The 14,478-nt window shown below is 38.1% G+C and overlaps 1 protein-coding gene across 6 annotated transcripts in view; it reads left to right on the top strand.

Moving 5' to 3' along the window:
* The first annotated feature begins 217 nt into the window (after positions 1–217).
* LOC127171680 (protocadherin alpha-C2) overlaps positions 218–14,478 on the top strand; it is a 95,811-nt gene continuing 81,550 nt past the window's right edge. Inside the window, exons 1-2 of one of the 6 annotated variants that reach the window (XM_051120482.1) lie at positions 7,304–8,787; positions 12,384–13,357. In XM_051120482.1, coding sequence (XP_050976439.1) covers positions 7,401–8,787; positions 12,384–13,357 — 2,361 coding nt within the window. In that variant the 5' untranslated portion in view covers positions 7,304–7,400. Of the gene's footprint in view, positions 2,701–4,126; positions 6,623–7,303; positions 9,762–10,886; positions 13,358–14,478 lie in introns of those variants that run through there. The other 5 variants (XM_051120467.1, XM_051120468.1, XM_051120478.1 and 2 more) reach the window with 5 other exon arrangements.

Raw genomic sequence — 14,478 nt, 5'->3', positions numbered from 1 at the left:
AAAATGATTTAGGTTTACACAAAGTACATTTATATTAATATATATTGTGGAATAATTAATACATACAGTATTCCTAGACAGAATGCAGACTTTTGTTTCCTTATACAGTTTGACCATATGGTGGCACTATCCACTAGCAAATAAAATAAAGTCTTGATTCCGTGGAGCTCCACCTTACACACATATGATCACTGAAGAGCTGCATGTTGGGGGTAAATGTTGTTGTCTACTGGAAAAGGAGATTGAGGACAGCAACGTTTTTTTCTCTTTGGATAAACCTTCACAAAATCGCTGTTTGTGCACAACTACTTAATTATTGAAATGATGGCATCGTTCAACCAAGCTACGTTTGTATGGATTATCCTTATATTCTTGCTCTCCTATCTAGCCGGGAATGTGATGTCGCGGCAGATTGTTTATACAGTGTCCGAGGAGGTGAGTCCGGGAACATTTGTTGGAAATCTAGCCAAGGATTTAAATCTAAAAGTGGATGATTTGGAGTCCCGCGGGCTGAGGATTGTTTCAGCATCATCTAAGAATAATTTTGCGGTGAATTTAAAAACTGGCGTCCTGTATGTTAAAGAGACAATGGACAGAGAACAACTGTGCCCCAATGCTCAGGCTTGCACAGTAAGCTTGGAGGCCATTGTTAATAATCCTTTGAATATTTACAGTATAGAAGTAAAAATATCCGATATTAACGACAACTCCCCTCATTTTGCAGAAAAAGCACAGTTTATACGTATATCTGAAGTAACATTACCAGGAACAAGAATCCCCTTGCTAACCGCAGAAGATCCAGATGTGGGAAGCAACTCGATTACCACATATAAAGTATCAAACAATCCGTTTTTTAGCCTAGAAGTGAATACAGATGCAGAAAGTGGTCCTTCTCCTGAGCTGGTGTTGCAAAAAGCATTGGATAGAGAAAGACAGTCAGAAATAAAGCTGGTTTTAACTGCTTTGGATGGAGGAAAACCTTCACGGTCTGGCACAACGAGTGTTATTGTTAATGTTTTAGACGCAAATGATAATGCACCGGTATTTTCGAAAACTGTGTACAAAACTCAAGTCTTAGAAAACGCGCCTATTGGCACTACAATACTAAAGCTTAATGCCACTGATCCTGATGAGGGTCTCAACGGCGAAGTCGTTTATAATTTTAAACAAGGCCAAAAGGGAATAGCAGATAAATTCGCGGTCAACAACACCACGGGGGAAATAACAGTTATTGGCACTTTGGATTATGAGGACATCAGCGCTTACGAGATCCGTGTGGAGGCCTGGGATAGAGGCCACACTCCGTTTGCATCTCACTGCAAAGTCCTTGTGGAAATACTTGACATCAACGATAATGCACCTGACATTACACTTTCATCACTGCTGGATAATGTAAGTGAAGATGCAAAACAAGGCACTGTAATAGCCTTTATCACGGTCCAAGACAAGGATGGAGGTAAAAATGGAAAGGTGCATTGTTCTATTCCGCAAAACTCTCCTTTTATATTACAAACCACACAGGGGAAATACTATTCGCTTGTTTTAAGCGAGACTCTTGACAGAGAAGAAACTGCATTGTATAATATTTCAATTACGGCTACAGATGAAGGAACTCCACCTCTATCGAAAACCAGAGTTATAGCAATTCATATTTCTGATGTGAATGACAATACCCCTCGATTTCAAGATTCAGCTATTAATGTTTATGTGAAAGAAAATAGTCCAGCTGGTGGTCAGATAGCCACTGTTTCTGCACAAGATTATGACTATGGAGAAAACGCTCAGGTAACGTATTCATTACTCGCTAATCCCAGTGTCCCTTTATCGACGGCAATCAGCATAAACTCTGTGACTGGTGAAATTTACAGCATGCAGACTTTCAACTATGAGCAGGTAAAATCCTTGCAGTTCTATGTTCAGGCAACAGACTCCGGCGTTCCTCCTCTGAGCAGTAATGCCACTATAAATGTGTTTATTCTGGATGAGAATGACAACAGTCCGGTTATTTTACCCCCTTATTCTGAACCTGGATCAGTTAATAGTGAGAACATTCCCTACTCTGCTGAAGCGGGATACTTTGTAGCCAAGATCAGAGCTGTTGATGCTGACTCTGGATATAACGCACTTCTGTCTTATCATCTAACTGAACCCAAAGGAACGAATCTCTTCCGCATTGGAAGCAGCACTGGAGAAATAAGGACTAAGAGACGAATGAGTGACAATGACTTAAAAACGCATCCACTTCTGATCACAGTGTCTGATAATGGAGAGCCATCACTCTCAGCGACTACGTCCATGGATGTTGTGGTTGTTGAGAGTTTGGATGACATAAAGACATCATTCAGAGAAGTTCCTGTTAAAGAGGAAAGTTTTTCAGATTTGAATCTGTATCTGCTCATCGCTATTGTCTCAGTATCAGTCATCTTTTTACTGAGTCTTGTGGGTTTGATAGCAGCTAAATGCTACAGGACAGACGGCAGTTTCAGCAGGTACAGCGCTCCAGTGATCAGCACACATCCAGACGGCAGCTGGTCCTTCTCTAAATCCACACAACAGTACGACGTGTGTTTTAGTTCAGACACTATAAAGAGTGATGTAGTCGTTTTCCCCTCGCCATTTCCACCAGCAGACGCGGAGCTGATCAGCATTAATAGTGGAGATACTTTTACGCGTACTCAAACTCTTCCTACCTCAGAGAAGGTAAGGCACTGGTGATTTCTTTTTAAATATTATTATTTTTTTTAAAACAATTATTCAAGCTTTAAGAAGTTGTTTAGCTGTCATTACATATAATTTTCATCATGTGTCCATAACGCTGTGTATTTTATGTATAGAAAGTGAAAAATCATGATTTCTCATCATTTATTTGGTGCAAATAACTCATTGTGTTTTTTTTTTTTTTTAAGGAATATTATGTGCAATATCCACCAACTATATATATATATATATATATATATATATATATATATATATATATATATATATATATATATATATATATAACTATATATAACTATATGTATATATATATATATATATATATGTGTGTGTGTGTGTGTGTGTGTGTGTAAACCCTTTAAATTGCGTATATATAGTAGGTACTCCTCTTTTGAAAATGATTATTAACCTTAGGGTAAATTGGAGCTGTTTTATAGTCCTTTCATTTTTTATTTAGTTTGTACTCACATTTCATACAAATTTAGGTCTAAATATAGCTTAAAATCATGATTTGTGTGCGCAACAAAAAGAATGACAACAGAATTCAGAACCAAATTGCTGAATGGTTTTGAGAAATGCAGTCTGCAAAATATTTGTTAAAACGTACTAAATGGAATGGTATTTATTTTACTCATTGGTAAATGATTCCAAATAAGTAACGTCCTGAGTGTCACAGTTTTATGGGTGTTATTTTATTTTATATCTTTCAACGTGACAATCATCTGGTCATCAGGATTGAATGTGAAATGTGGGACAGATGTTTTCGTTTTTATGTATTTTATTTTAGTATTATTAGTAGTATAATTATTATTTTTGCAGTTAAAAGTAGTTCATAAAAGTTATCATAACGTCAAATACTTCTTCTTTCGTATTTTTGTTCTTTTCTTAAAATATTTCCTGAAACAGAGTTCCTTGTTTAAATTTCAGAACTTTCCACTGGACAGCGACAGTTGTGGTCATTGTGTATATATTTTCTTACACAGCTGAAATTATTATCTTCACTGTTTTTTTATTAGTGATTTAAATAAGAACATACTGAGATAAGATTCACTGTTTTACGAATTTGTTGATTTATTTATTTCATTGCTTGCAAAATGTTTGCACTTGATTATGTTATAGATGTTCATTGTGGAAACTGATAGTAGACTGTTCACCTGATTTTTAAGATAATCTCATCACACAAGTCGTTTTTTGCCTCTCTATTCTATTATGTCGTGGAAGTGCGTTTTTAAAAAAATACGATTTACATAGTTTCTATTTTCTTTTCATACTTGAAGCAGTCCTGGAGCAACAATAATAGTGCACTGCTATTCCATTAGAAACCACCTGGAGCCGCTGTTAACCGTGAAAATTTTGCAAGACCATAATTACTCGCTTATTTGTATGTCTCCTCCTTCCAAAGCACCAATCCTAACCTTCTCAAATCAGCGGTGTCTTCTGCGGTTGTGTAGTGAACCACGTTCGAGCTGGCTTTGTTTGTTTTATTTCAGTGTTTATTTGTTTCGTTTAGATCTTGAATCGTTGGGTTTAAGCAGAGATGAATCAATATGTTGGATCTATATGGACTGCGATTCTGCTGTCGTATTGTTGGACTTTATCTTCCGGTCAGATTGCATATTCCGTCTCGGAGGAAGTGAATGTGGGAACCGTTGTAGGAAACATAGCAAAAGATCTTCACATCAATGTGCAGGAACTGGAACCTCGTATGTTTCAGATTGTATATGGAACCAACAAAAGGTATTTTGGGGTGAATTTAAAGACTGGGACTCTGTTTGTAAATATTCGAATTGATCGCGAATCGCTCTGTTCTAATGATCAGAAATGCACGATGCTTTTAGAAGCAATGGCCCATAATCCATTGAGCCTGTATAGAATAGAAATAAATATAATTGACATCAACGATAACGCGCCATCGTTTCCGATTATCAGTCAGATACTGAATATAACAGAAGTCTCCTCTCCTGGAGAGAAATTTTCTCTTCCTTTAGCTGAAGATCCGGATTCGGGCAGCAATGCGGTTAAAACCTACAAGCTTAGTCCCAACGAGCACTTTTCTCTGGATGTGCAGAACATAGAACAGAGTGTCACTGTCGAACTGATTCTGGTTAAAGCTTTAGATCGAGAAAAACAGCCTGTCATTCATCTAACACTTACTGCAGTTGATGGAGGGAAACCTGCGTTGTCTGGAACATTAGACATAATCGTCAATGTTTTGGATTTTAACGACAACTCTCCAGTTTTTAGCAAATCTCTTTACAAAGTTAAAGTGAACGAAAATATTGCTTTGGGATCCGAAATCATCTCCCTTTCCGCTTCAGATTTAGATGAGGGAATAAATAGTGATATAACATTTTCTATAGTTAAACAAGGAACTAGCAAAGCATCAGATTTATTTTCAATTAACCCCGACAGCGGACTTATAACTGTAAAAGGTAATATTGATTATGAAGAAAATGCTGCTGTGGAATTGAGGGTGGTAGCCAAAGATAAAGGCCACCCTCCTAAGAGCTCACAGTGTAAAGTGTTAGTTGAAGTTGTTGATGTGAATGACAACCCACCAGAGCTGATGGTGACGTCTTTGGCGAGTACTATTAAAGAGGATTCAAAAGTCGGAACCGCTGTGGCTCTAATTACAATCTCCGATAAAGACGGAGGTAAAAATGGAATAGTGCACTGCAATATTGTAGGCCAGGTGCCGTTTAAAATCGAGTCCTCGTATAAAAACTACTACTCTTTAGTTGTAGATGGAGCACTGGACAGAGAAGAAATTGCAAATTATAATATCACAATAATAGCTTCAGATGAAGGGTCCCCTTCACTCTCTAGTACCAGTGTTATCACAGTTCACGTATCTGATGTGAATGACAACGCGCCACGCTTTCCAGAAGCTCTAATGAACGTATATTTAAAGGAAAACAGTCCAGCAGGTGCCATTATAGCGACAGTGACTGCTCAGGATCCAGACAGTAACGAGAATGCTTATATTTCCTATACTATAATTAGCAGAGACAAAACTGTCATTCCCATGGTCTCTATGATTGACATAAATAGTGAGAGTGGAGACTTATACAGTAAACAATCATTCAACTACGAAGATCTTAAATCATTTCAGTTTGAAGTTCAGGCCACAGACTCAGGTGTTCCATCACTAAGCAGTAACTTAACAATAAATGTTTTTATAACTGATGAGAATGACAACAGTCCGGTTATTTTACCGCCTTATTCTGAACCTGGATCAGTTAATAGTGAGAACATTCCCTACTCTGCTGAAGCGGGATACTTTGTAGCCAAGATCAGAGCTGTTGATGCTGACTCTGGATATAACGCACTTCTGTCTTATCATCTAACTGAACCCAAAGGAACGAATCTCTTCCGCATTGGAAGCAGCACTGGAGAAATAAGGACTAAGAGACGAATGAGTGACAATGACTTAAAAACTCACCCACTTCTGATCACAGTGTCTGATAATGGAGAGCCATCACTCTCAGCGACTACGTCCATGGATGTTGTGGTTGTTGAGAGTTTGGATGACATAAAGACATCATTCAGAGAAGTTCCTGTTAAAGAAGAAAGTTTTTCAGATTTGAATCTGTATCTGCTCATCGCTATTGTCTCAGTATCAGTCATCTTTTTACTGAGTCTCGTGGGTTTGATAGCAGCTAAATGCTACAGGACAGACGGCAGTTTCAGCAGGTACAGCGCTCCAGTGATCAGCACACATCCAGACGGCAGCTGGTCCTTCTCTAAATCCACACAACAGTACGACGTGTGTTTTAGTTCAGACACAATAAAGAGTGATGTAGTCGTTTTCCCCTCGCCATTTCCACCAGCAGACGCAGAACTGATCAGCATTAATGGAGAAGATACTTTTACACGCATCCAAACTCTTCCTACCACTGAAAAGGTAAGACACTAAAGGTAAAACTCAAGTTAACACGTAAAATACTGGATGCTGTGGCAAAGTGGAGAGAGTTATATTTTCACGATTTTTAAACTTGTTAAGATGATACATTTTAGTTTTGTAAGTTATTTCAGCATCTCGTGACTCTGGCATATTTGTATTACTATCACTGTACAGCTTTGGGATTTTATCAGTGGAGTTCGATTTGCTTGTACTACATTTCTGCTTTCTCAGTGATTTTGCTTTTGTACACTGGAAGACAGCGTATATTAATACACCGTTTTTTGTGTGTGTGTGTGTGTGTGTGTGTGACCATGCTGCTGTTTGTTTGCTGAATTTGTTTGTTTCATGGCTTACCTATAGCCCATTTTGTATTTAAAAAGCAAAATCACTTCAGTACCACGGACAGCGGCAGTGACGTACTTTCGTTCTCAGCGGTGTTGTTGTTTCGTAATGATTGAGTTGACACGAATGTTTCGATTTTACTGAATGAGCGTGGTGACACTTTTAGTTTACTTTTTCTTTTATGTATATGAAGTAACAACTTGGTCTTTCCACTTCTACAACATGTGGTGGCACTGCAGACCATGATTTTGAGAGTTATCTGGGCTCCTCCTTTACAACATCAGAACCAGAGGAAATGCGTTAAAGGGGTGTCAATATCTAACCAAGGCTTATATTAGCTTTAGCGTCTTGATGTCGGATTGTTTGGAGAGAGGTCTGTTCAGCTGTTTTAATCGTTTTTACACTAAATAATCACAGGACATTTTGCTGCACGATCATGGATGTTACAGAGTCTTACGGCTTCTGGATCGTTTTATTTCTGTCTTTATGGGAATCTTCGCTTGGCCAGATTGTCTATTCCGTCTCCGAGGAGGTAAATAAAGGAACTGTGATCGGGAATATAGCAAAAGACCTGAAGATCAGTGCTCAGGAACTAGAATCACGTATGTTTCAGATTATGCCTGGATCAAATGCAAAGTATTTTGATGTGAATGTGAAAACGGGCTCGCTGCTTGTCAAAGACCGGATCGATCGTGAGGAGTTGTGTGGCAGTAATCAGAAATGTGCGTTGAATTTAGAGGCTCTTGCTCAAAACCCTCACAGACTTTACCGGCTTGAAATTATAATTGTGGATGTGAACGACAATGCTCCATTTTTTCCTGACAGCACCTATATTCTCAATGTTACGGAGGATGCAAATATTGGGGATAGATTTCCTTTGCCCAATGCAAAAGATTCAGATGTTGGCAGTAATTCTCTGAAAGACTACAAACTCAGATCAAATGAATATTTTTCTTTAGATGTTCATAGCGGGCAAAAGAGTTTGTCTGCTGAATTAGTACTACAGAAAGCTTTAGACAGAGAGAAACAAGCCGTTATTCACTTAATACTCACCGCCACTGATGGAGGAAAACCTCCCAAATCTGGAACATTGAGTATTGTTGTTGACGTTATAGATGTCAACGATAATAAACCTATTTTCAGCAAACCTTTGTATAAAGTTAAAGTGAAGGAAAACGCACCAGTTGGAACCAAAGTAATCCCTGTTTCTGCCAGTGATTTGGATGAGGGCATAAATAGTGAAATTCAGTATTCATTTCATGGAAATACTGATGAAACAAACTTCTTTAGCATAAATTCTAACTCTGGGGAAATTGTTGTTCAAGGTCAAATTGATTACGAGGAACACCCTGCAATTGAACTGCGTGTTCAGGCGAGAGATAAAGGCGTTCCTCCTAAAAGTACACACTGTAAAGTTTTAATAGAAATTGTGGACGAGAATGACAACGCGCCCGAAATAATTGTGACTCCTCTTATGCAAAGTGTGAAAGAAGACGCAAAACCGGGAACTGCAGTTGCTTTAGTCACAGTATCTGATAAAGATGGAGGTAAAAATGGCATTGTACACTGTGCACTAAAAGGCTCGTTTCCTTTCAAACTAGAGACGTCATATAACAATCATTATTCTCTAGTGGTAGACGGACCTCTGGACAGAGAGAGTGTTTCTCTGTATAACATCACAATTACAGCTGCAGATGAAGGAACTCCGTCTCTTTCTAGCAGCACTGTTATAACTGTACATATCTCTGATGTTAATGACGATGCTCCACATTTCCCAGCTCTCGTTATTAATGCTTTTCTAAGTGAGAATGGTCAAGCTGGAGGTCTCGTGACAAAATTGTCAGCTGATGATTTAGACACTGGTGAGAACGCAGAACTTTCATATTCACTGTTAGACAGTTCCAGCTCCAGTGTTCCTATAACAACACTGATAAATATAAACTCTTTAAGTGGCGAAATATTCAGTTTGCAATCATTTAATCACGAAGAAACGAGACTATTTCAGTTTCAAGTTATGGCAACAGACTCTGGTGTTCCTCCTCTGAGCAGTAACGCGACTGTAAATGTGTTTATTCTGGATGAGAATGACAACAGTCCGGTTATTTTACCGCCTTATTCTGAACCTGGATCAGTTAATAGTGAGAACATTCCCTACTCTGCTGAAGCGGGATACTTTGTAGCCAAGATCAGAGCTGTTGATGCTGACTCTGGATATAACGCACTTCTGTCTTATCATCTAACTGAACCCAAAGGAACGAATCTCTTCCGCATTGGAAGCAGCACTGGAGAAATAAGGACGAAGAGACGAATGAGTGACAATGACTTAAAAACTCACCCACTTCTGATCACAGTGTCTGATAATGGAGAGCCATCACTCTCAGCGACTATGTCTATGGATGTTGTGGTTGTTGAGAGTCTGAATGACATAAAGACATCATTCAGAGAAGTTCCTGTTAAAGAGGAGAGTTTTTCAGATCTGAATCTGTATCTGCTCATCGCTATTGTCTCAGTATCAGTCATCTTTTTACTGAGTCTCGTGGGTTTAATAGCAGCTAAATGCTACAGGACAGACGGCAGTTTCAGCAGGTACAGCGCTCCAGTGATCAGCACACATCCAGACGGCAGCTGGTCCTTCTCTAAATCCACACAACAGTACGACGTGTGTTTTAGTTCAGACACAATAAAGAGTGATGTGGTCGTTTTCCCCTCGCCGTTTCCTCCAGCAGACGCAGAACTAATCAGCATTAATGGAGAAGATACTTTTACGCGCACCCAAACTCTTCCTACTACTGCGAAGGTAAGACACTAAATTTTAGTTCACTTCTACTGTATTTGACTTTGTAAAATTGTAAGCGACGACGTTTATGTTTAGTTTTCTTTTTTTCCGTTTATATACTTATAAAATAAACAGAATAACCAAAACTCAAGTTAAAAAGTAAAATACTGGATGATGTGGCAAGGTGTAAAAAAAGAATACTACCTACTACTGCGAAGGTAAGACACTGAATTTTAGTTCACTTCTACTGTACTTAACTTACACAAGTAACGACGACGTTTATGTTTAGTTTTCTTTTTCCACGTGTATATATTCATAAAATAAATAGAAGAACCCAAACTCAAGTTAACAAGTAAAATGCTGGATACTGTGGCAAAGTGGAAAAAAATAATATTTCCACAAATTTTAAACTTGTTGTTAAGATGATGGATTTTAGTTGTATAAGTTATTTCAGCATCTTGTGACTCAGGCGTATATGTATTACTATCAATGTACACCTCTGGGATTTCATCAACAGAGTCTGATTTGCTTGTACTGTGTTTCTACTTTCTTAGTGACTGCTTTTGTACACTGGAAGACAGCATACATTAATATACGTTTTTTTGTTTTGTTTTGGGAACAATTACATTTTGATACCATGCTGCTGTTTGTTGACTTTGTTTCATGGCCTAACTATAGCTTATTTTGTATTTAAAAAGCAAAATCACCTCAGTACCACGGACAGCGGCAGTGACGTCAAATAAACCTATTGAAAAAGTTATATTTCCACGAAGTTCTTTAGATGATACACTTTGTTTCATGGCTTAACTGTAGCCTATTTTGTTTTTAAAAAGAAAAATCACTTCAGTACAATGGACAGCGGCAGCGGCGCCGTATATTCCTTCTCAGTATTCCCATTTGCATTTTTTTCTGCTTCCTAATGATTGCGTAGTTTCGAAGGCCTATATGTGACTTTTTTAGGTGATAAGTTTGGTTCACTCTTTGTTTTAGAGAAAATATATGAAGTAACATCTGGTTGTCTCTTCACTTTTGCAACACGTGGTGGCACTGTAGACCACAACTTTGAGAGTAACTTGAGCTCCTCCTTTACAGCATCAGAACCAGAGGAAATGCGTTAAAGGGGTGTAAATAAATAACTGAGGCTTATAGTAGCTTCAGCGTCTTGATGTCGGATTGTATCGAGAGAGGTCTGTTTAGGTGTTTTAATCGTTTTTACACTAAATAATCGCAGGACATTTTGCTGCACAATCATGGATGTTACAGAATCTTATGGCTTCTGGGTCGTTGTATTTCTGTCTGTATGGGAATCTTCACTTGGCCAGATTGTCTATTCCGTCTCCGAGGAGGTAAATAAAGGAACTGTGATCGGGAATATAGCAAAAGACCTGAAGATCAGTGCTCAGGAACTAGAATCGCGCATGTTTCAGATTATGCCTGGATCAAATGCAAAATATTTTGATGTAAATGTGAAAACGGGCTCGCTGTTTGTTAAAGACCGGATTGATCGTGAGGAGTTGTGTGGCAGTAATCAGAAATGTGCGCTGAACTTAGAGGCTCTTGCTCAAAATCCTCACGGACTTTACCGGCTTGAAATTATAATTGTGGATGTGAACGACAATGCTCCATTTTTTCCAGGCAGCACTTATGTTGTCAGTGTCACAGAGAATGCAAATGAGGGGGACAGATTTCCTCTTCCTATTGCAAAAGATCCAGACGTTGGCAATAATTCTCTGAAAGACTACAAACTCAGTTCAAATGAGTATTTTTCTTTAGATATTCATAGCGGGCAACAGAGTATGTTAGCTGAGCTAGTACTACAGAAAGCTTTAGATCGAGAGAAACAAGCTGTTATTCATTTAGTACTTACTGCTATTGATGGAGGAAAACCTCCTAAATCTGGAACATTGAGTATTGTTGTTGACGTCATAGATATAAATGACAATAAACCTATTTTCAACAAACCTTTGTACAAAGTTAAAATGAAGGAAAACACAGCAGTTGGAACCAAACTTATTACTGTTTCTGCTAGTGACTTGGATGAGGGTATCAATAGCGAAATACAGTATTCATTTCTTGGACATGGAAATACCGATGAATTGAACCGGTTTGCAATAAATTCTAACTCAGGGGAAATTGTTGCTCAAGGTCAAATTGATTACGAGGAACATCCTGCAATTGAACTGCGTGTTCAGGCGAGAGATAAAGGCGTTCCTCCTAAAAGCACACACTGTAAAGTTTTAATAGAAGTTGTGGACGAGAATGACAACGCGCCAGAGATTATTACGACTCCTCTGTTGGAAAACGTGAAAGAAGATGCAAAACCGGGAACTGCAGTTGCTTTAGTCACAGTATCTGATAAAGATGGAGGTAAAAATGGCATTGTACACTGTGCTCTGAAAGGCTCGTTTCCTTTCAAACTGGAGACGTCATATAACAATCATTATTCTCTAGTGGTAGACGGATCTCTGGACAGAGAAACTGTTTCTCTGTATAACATCACAATTACAGCTGCAGATGAAGGAACTCCGTCTCTTTCTAGCAGCACTGTTATTTCTGTACATATCTCTGATGTTAATGACAATGCTCCACATTTCCCAGCTCCCGTTATTAACGCTTTTCTAAGTGAGAATGGTCAAGCTGGAGGTCTCGTGACAAAAGTGTCAGCTGATGATTTAGACACTGGTGAGAACGCAGAACTTTCATATTCACTGTTAGACAGTTCCAGCTCCAGTGTTCCTATAACAACACTGATAAATATAAACTCTTTAAGTGGAGAAATATTCAGTTTGCAATCATTTAATCACGAAGAAACAAGACGATTTCAGTTTCAAGTTATGGCAACAGACTCTGGTGTTCCTCCTCTGAGCAGTAATGCGACTGTAAATGTGTTTATTCTGGATGAGAATGACAACAGTCCGGTTATTTTACCGCCTTATTCTGAACCTGGATCAGTTAATAGCGAGAACATTCCCTTCTCTGCTGAAGCGGGATACTTTGTAGCCAAGATCAGAGCTGTTGATGCTGACTCTGGATATAACGCACTTCTGTCTTATCATCTAACTGAACCCAAAGGAACGAATCTCTTCCGCATTGGAAGCAGCACTGGAGAAATAAGGACTAAGAGACGAATGAGTGACAATGACTTAAAAACGCATCCACTTCTGATCACAGTGTCTGATAATGGAGAGCCATCACTCTCAGCGACTACGTCCATGGATGTTGTGGTTGTCGAGAGTCTGGATGACATAAAGACATCATTCAGAGAAGTTCCTGTTAAAGAGGAGAGTTTTTCAGATCTGAATCTGTATCTGCTCATCGCTATTGTCTCAGTATCAGTCATCTTTTTACTGAGTCTCGTGGGTTTAATAGCAGCTAAATGCTACAGGACAGACGGCAGTTTCAGCAGGTACAGCGCTCCAGTGATCAGCACACATCCAGACGGCAGCTGGTCCTTCTCTAAATCCACACAACAGTACGACGTGTGTTTTAGTTCAGACACAATAAAGAGTGATGTAGTCGTTTTCCCCTCGCCGTTTCCTCCAGCAGACGCAGAACTGATCAGCATTAATGGAGACGATACTTTTACGCGCACACAAACTCTTCCTACTACTGGGAAGGTAAGACACTGAATTTTAGTTCACTTCTACTGTATTTGACTTAGTAAAATTGTAAGCGACGATGTTTATGTTTAGTTTTCTTTTTTCCGTTTATATACTTATAACAAACAGAATAACCAAAACTCAAGTTAAAAAGTAAAATACTGGATGATGTGGCAAGGTGGAAAAAATAATATTTTCACTAATTTTAATCTTGTTAAGATGATGCATTTTTGTAGGTTATTTCACCATCTTCTGACTCTGGCGTATTTGTATTACTATCAATGTACAGCTCTGGGATTTAATCAAAAGAGTCTGATTTGCTGTGTTTTTACTTAGTGACTTTGCTTTTATACACTGGAAGACCACGCATATTAATAAAAGTTTTTTTTTGTTTTGTTTTGTTTTATTTTGGGAACATTTACATTTTGATACCATGCTGCTGTTTGTTGACTTTGTTTGTTTTATGGCCTAACTATATCTTATTTTGTAACTAAAAAGTAAAATCACTGCAGTACCACGGACAGCGGCAGTGACGTCGTATATTCCTGTTGAAAAAGTGATATTTCCGCTAACTTGTTAAGATGATACATTTTAGTTTTGTAAGTTATTTCAGCATCTCGTGACTGTGGCGTATTTGTATTTGTATTCCTATATCGCTTTACAGCTTTGACATTTCATGATAGAATTTGCTTTGCTTTTGTACGCCGGAGACAGCATACCCTATTTATGGAAGTTTTTTTTTTTTTTTTTTTTTTTTTAATTATTTTTATTTATTTATTTTATTTTTTTTTTTAAATTTTAGCTTACTTAAAGATTTTTGTATGTTGTGACAATTACCTTTTGATACCATGCTGCTCTCTGTTTGTTGGTTTTGTTTGTTTCATGGCTTAACTGTAGCCTATTTTGTTTTAAAAAAGAAAAATCACTTCAGTACAATGGACAGCGGCAGCGGCGTCGTATATTCCTTCTTAATATTTCAGTTTGCATTTTTTTCTGTTTCTAATTATTAGATTTGAAGTCCTAGATTTGACTTTATTTAGAAGGTGGTAAATTTGGTTCATTTTTTTGTTTTTAGAGAGAAATATTTGAAGAAACAACTTATTGTCTCTCAGCTTTTACAACACGTGGTGGCACTGTAG

The sequence above is a fragment of the Labeo rohita genome, chromosome 10, assembly GCF_022985175.1.
Source record: "Labeo rohita strain BAU-BD-2019 chromosome 10, IGBB_LRoh.1.0, whole genome shotgun sequence".
Lineage (NCBI taxonomy): Eukaryota > Metazoa > Chordata > Actinopteri > Cypriniformes > Cyprinidae > Labeo > Labeo rohita.
Note: the sequence above shows the minus strand (reverse complement) of the source record. Positions and strands in the feature narration are given on the sequence as shown.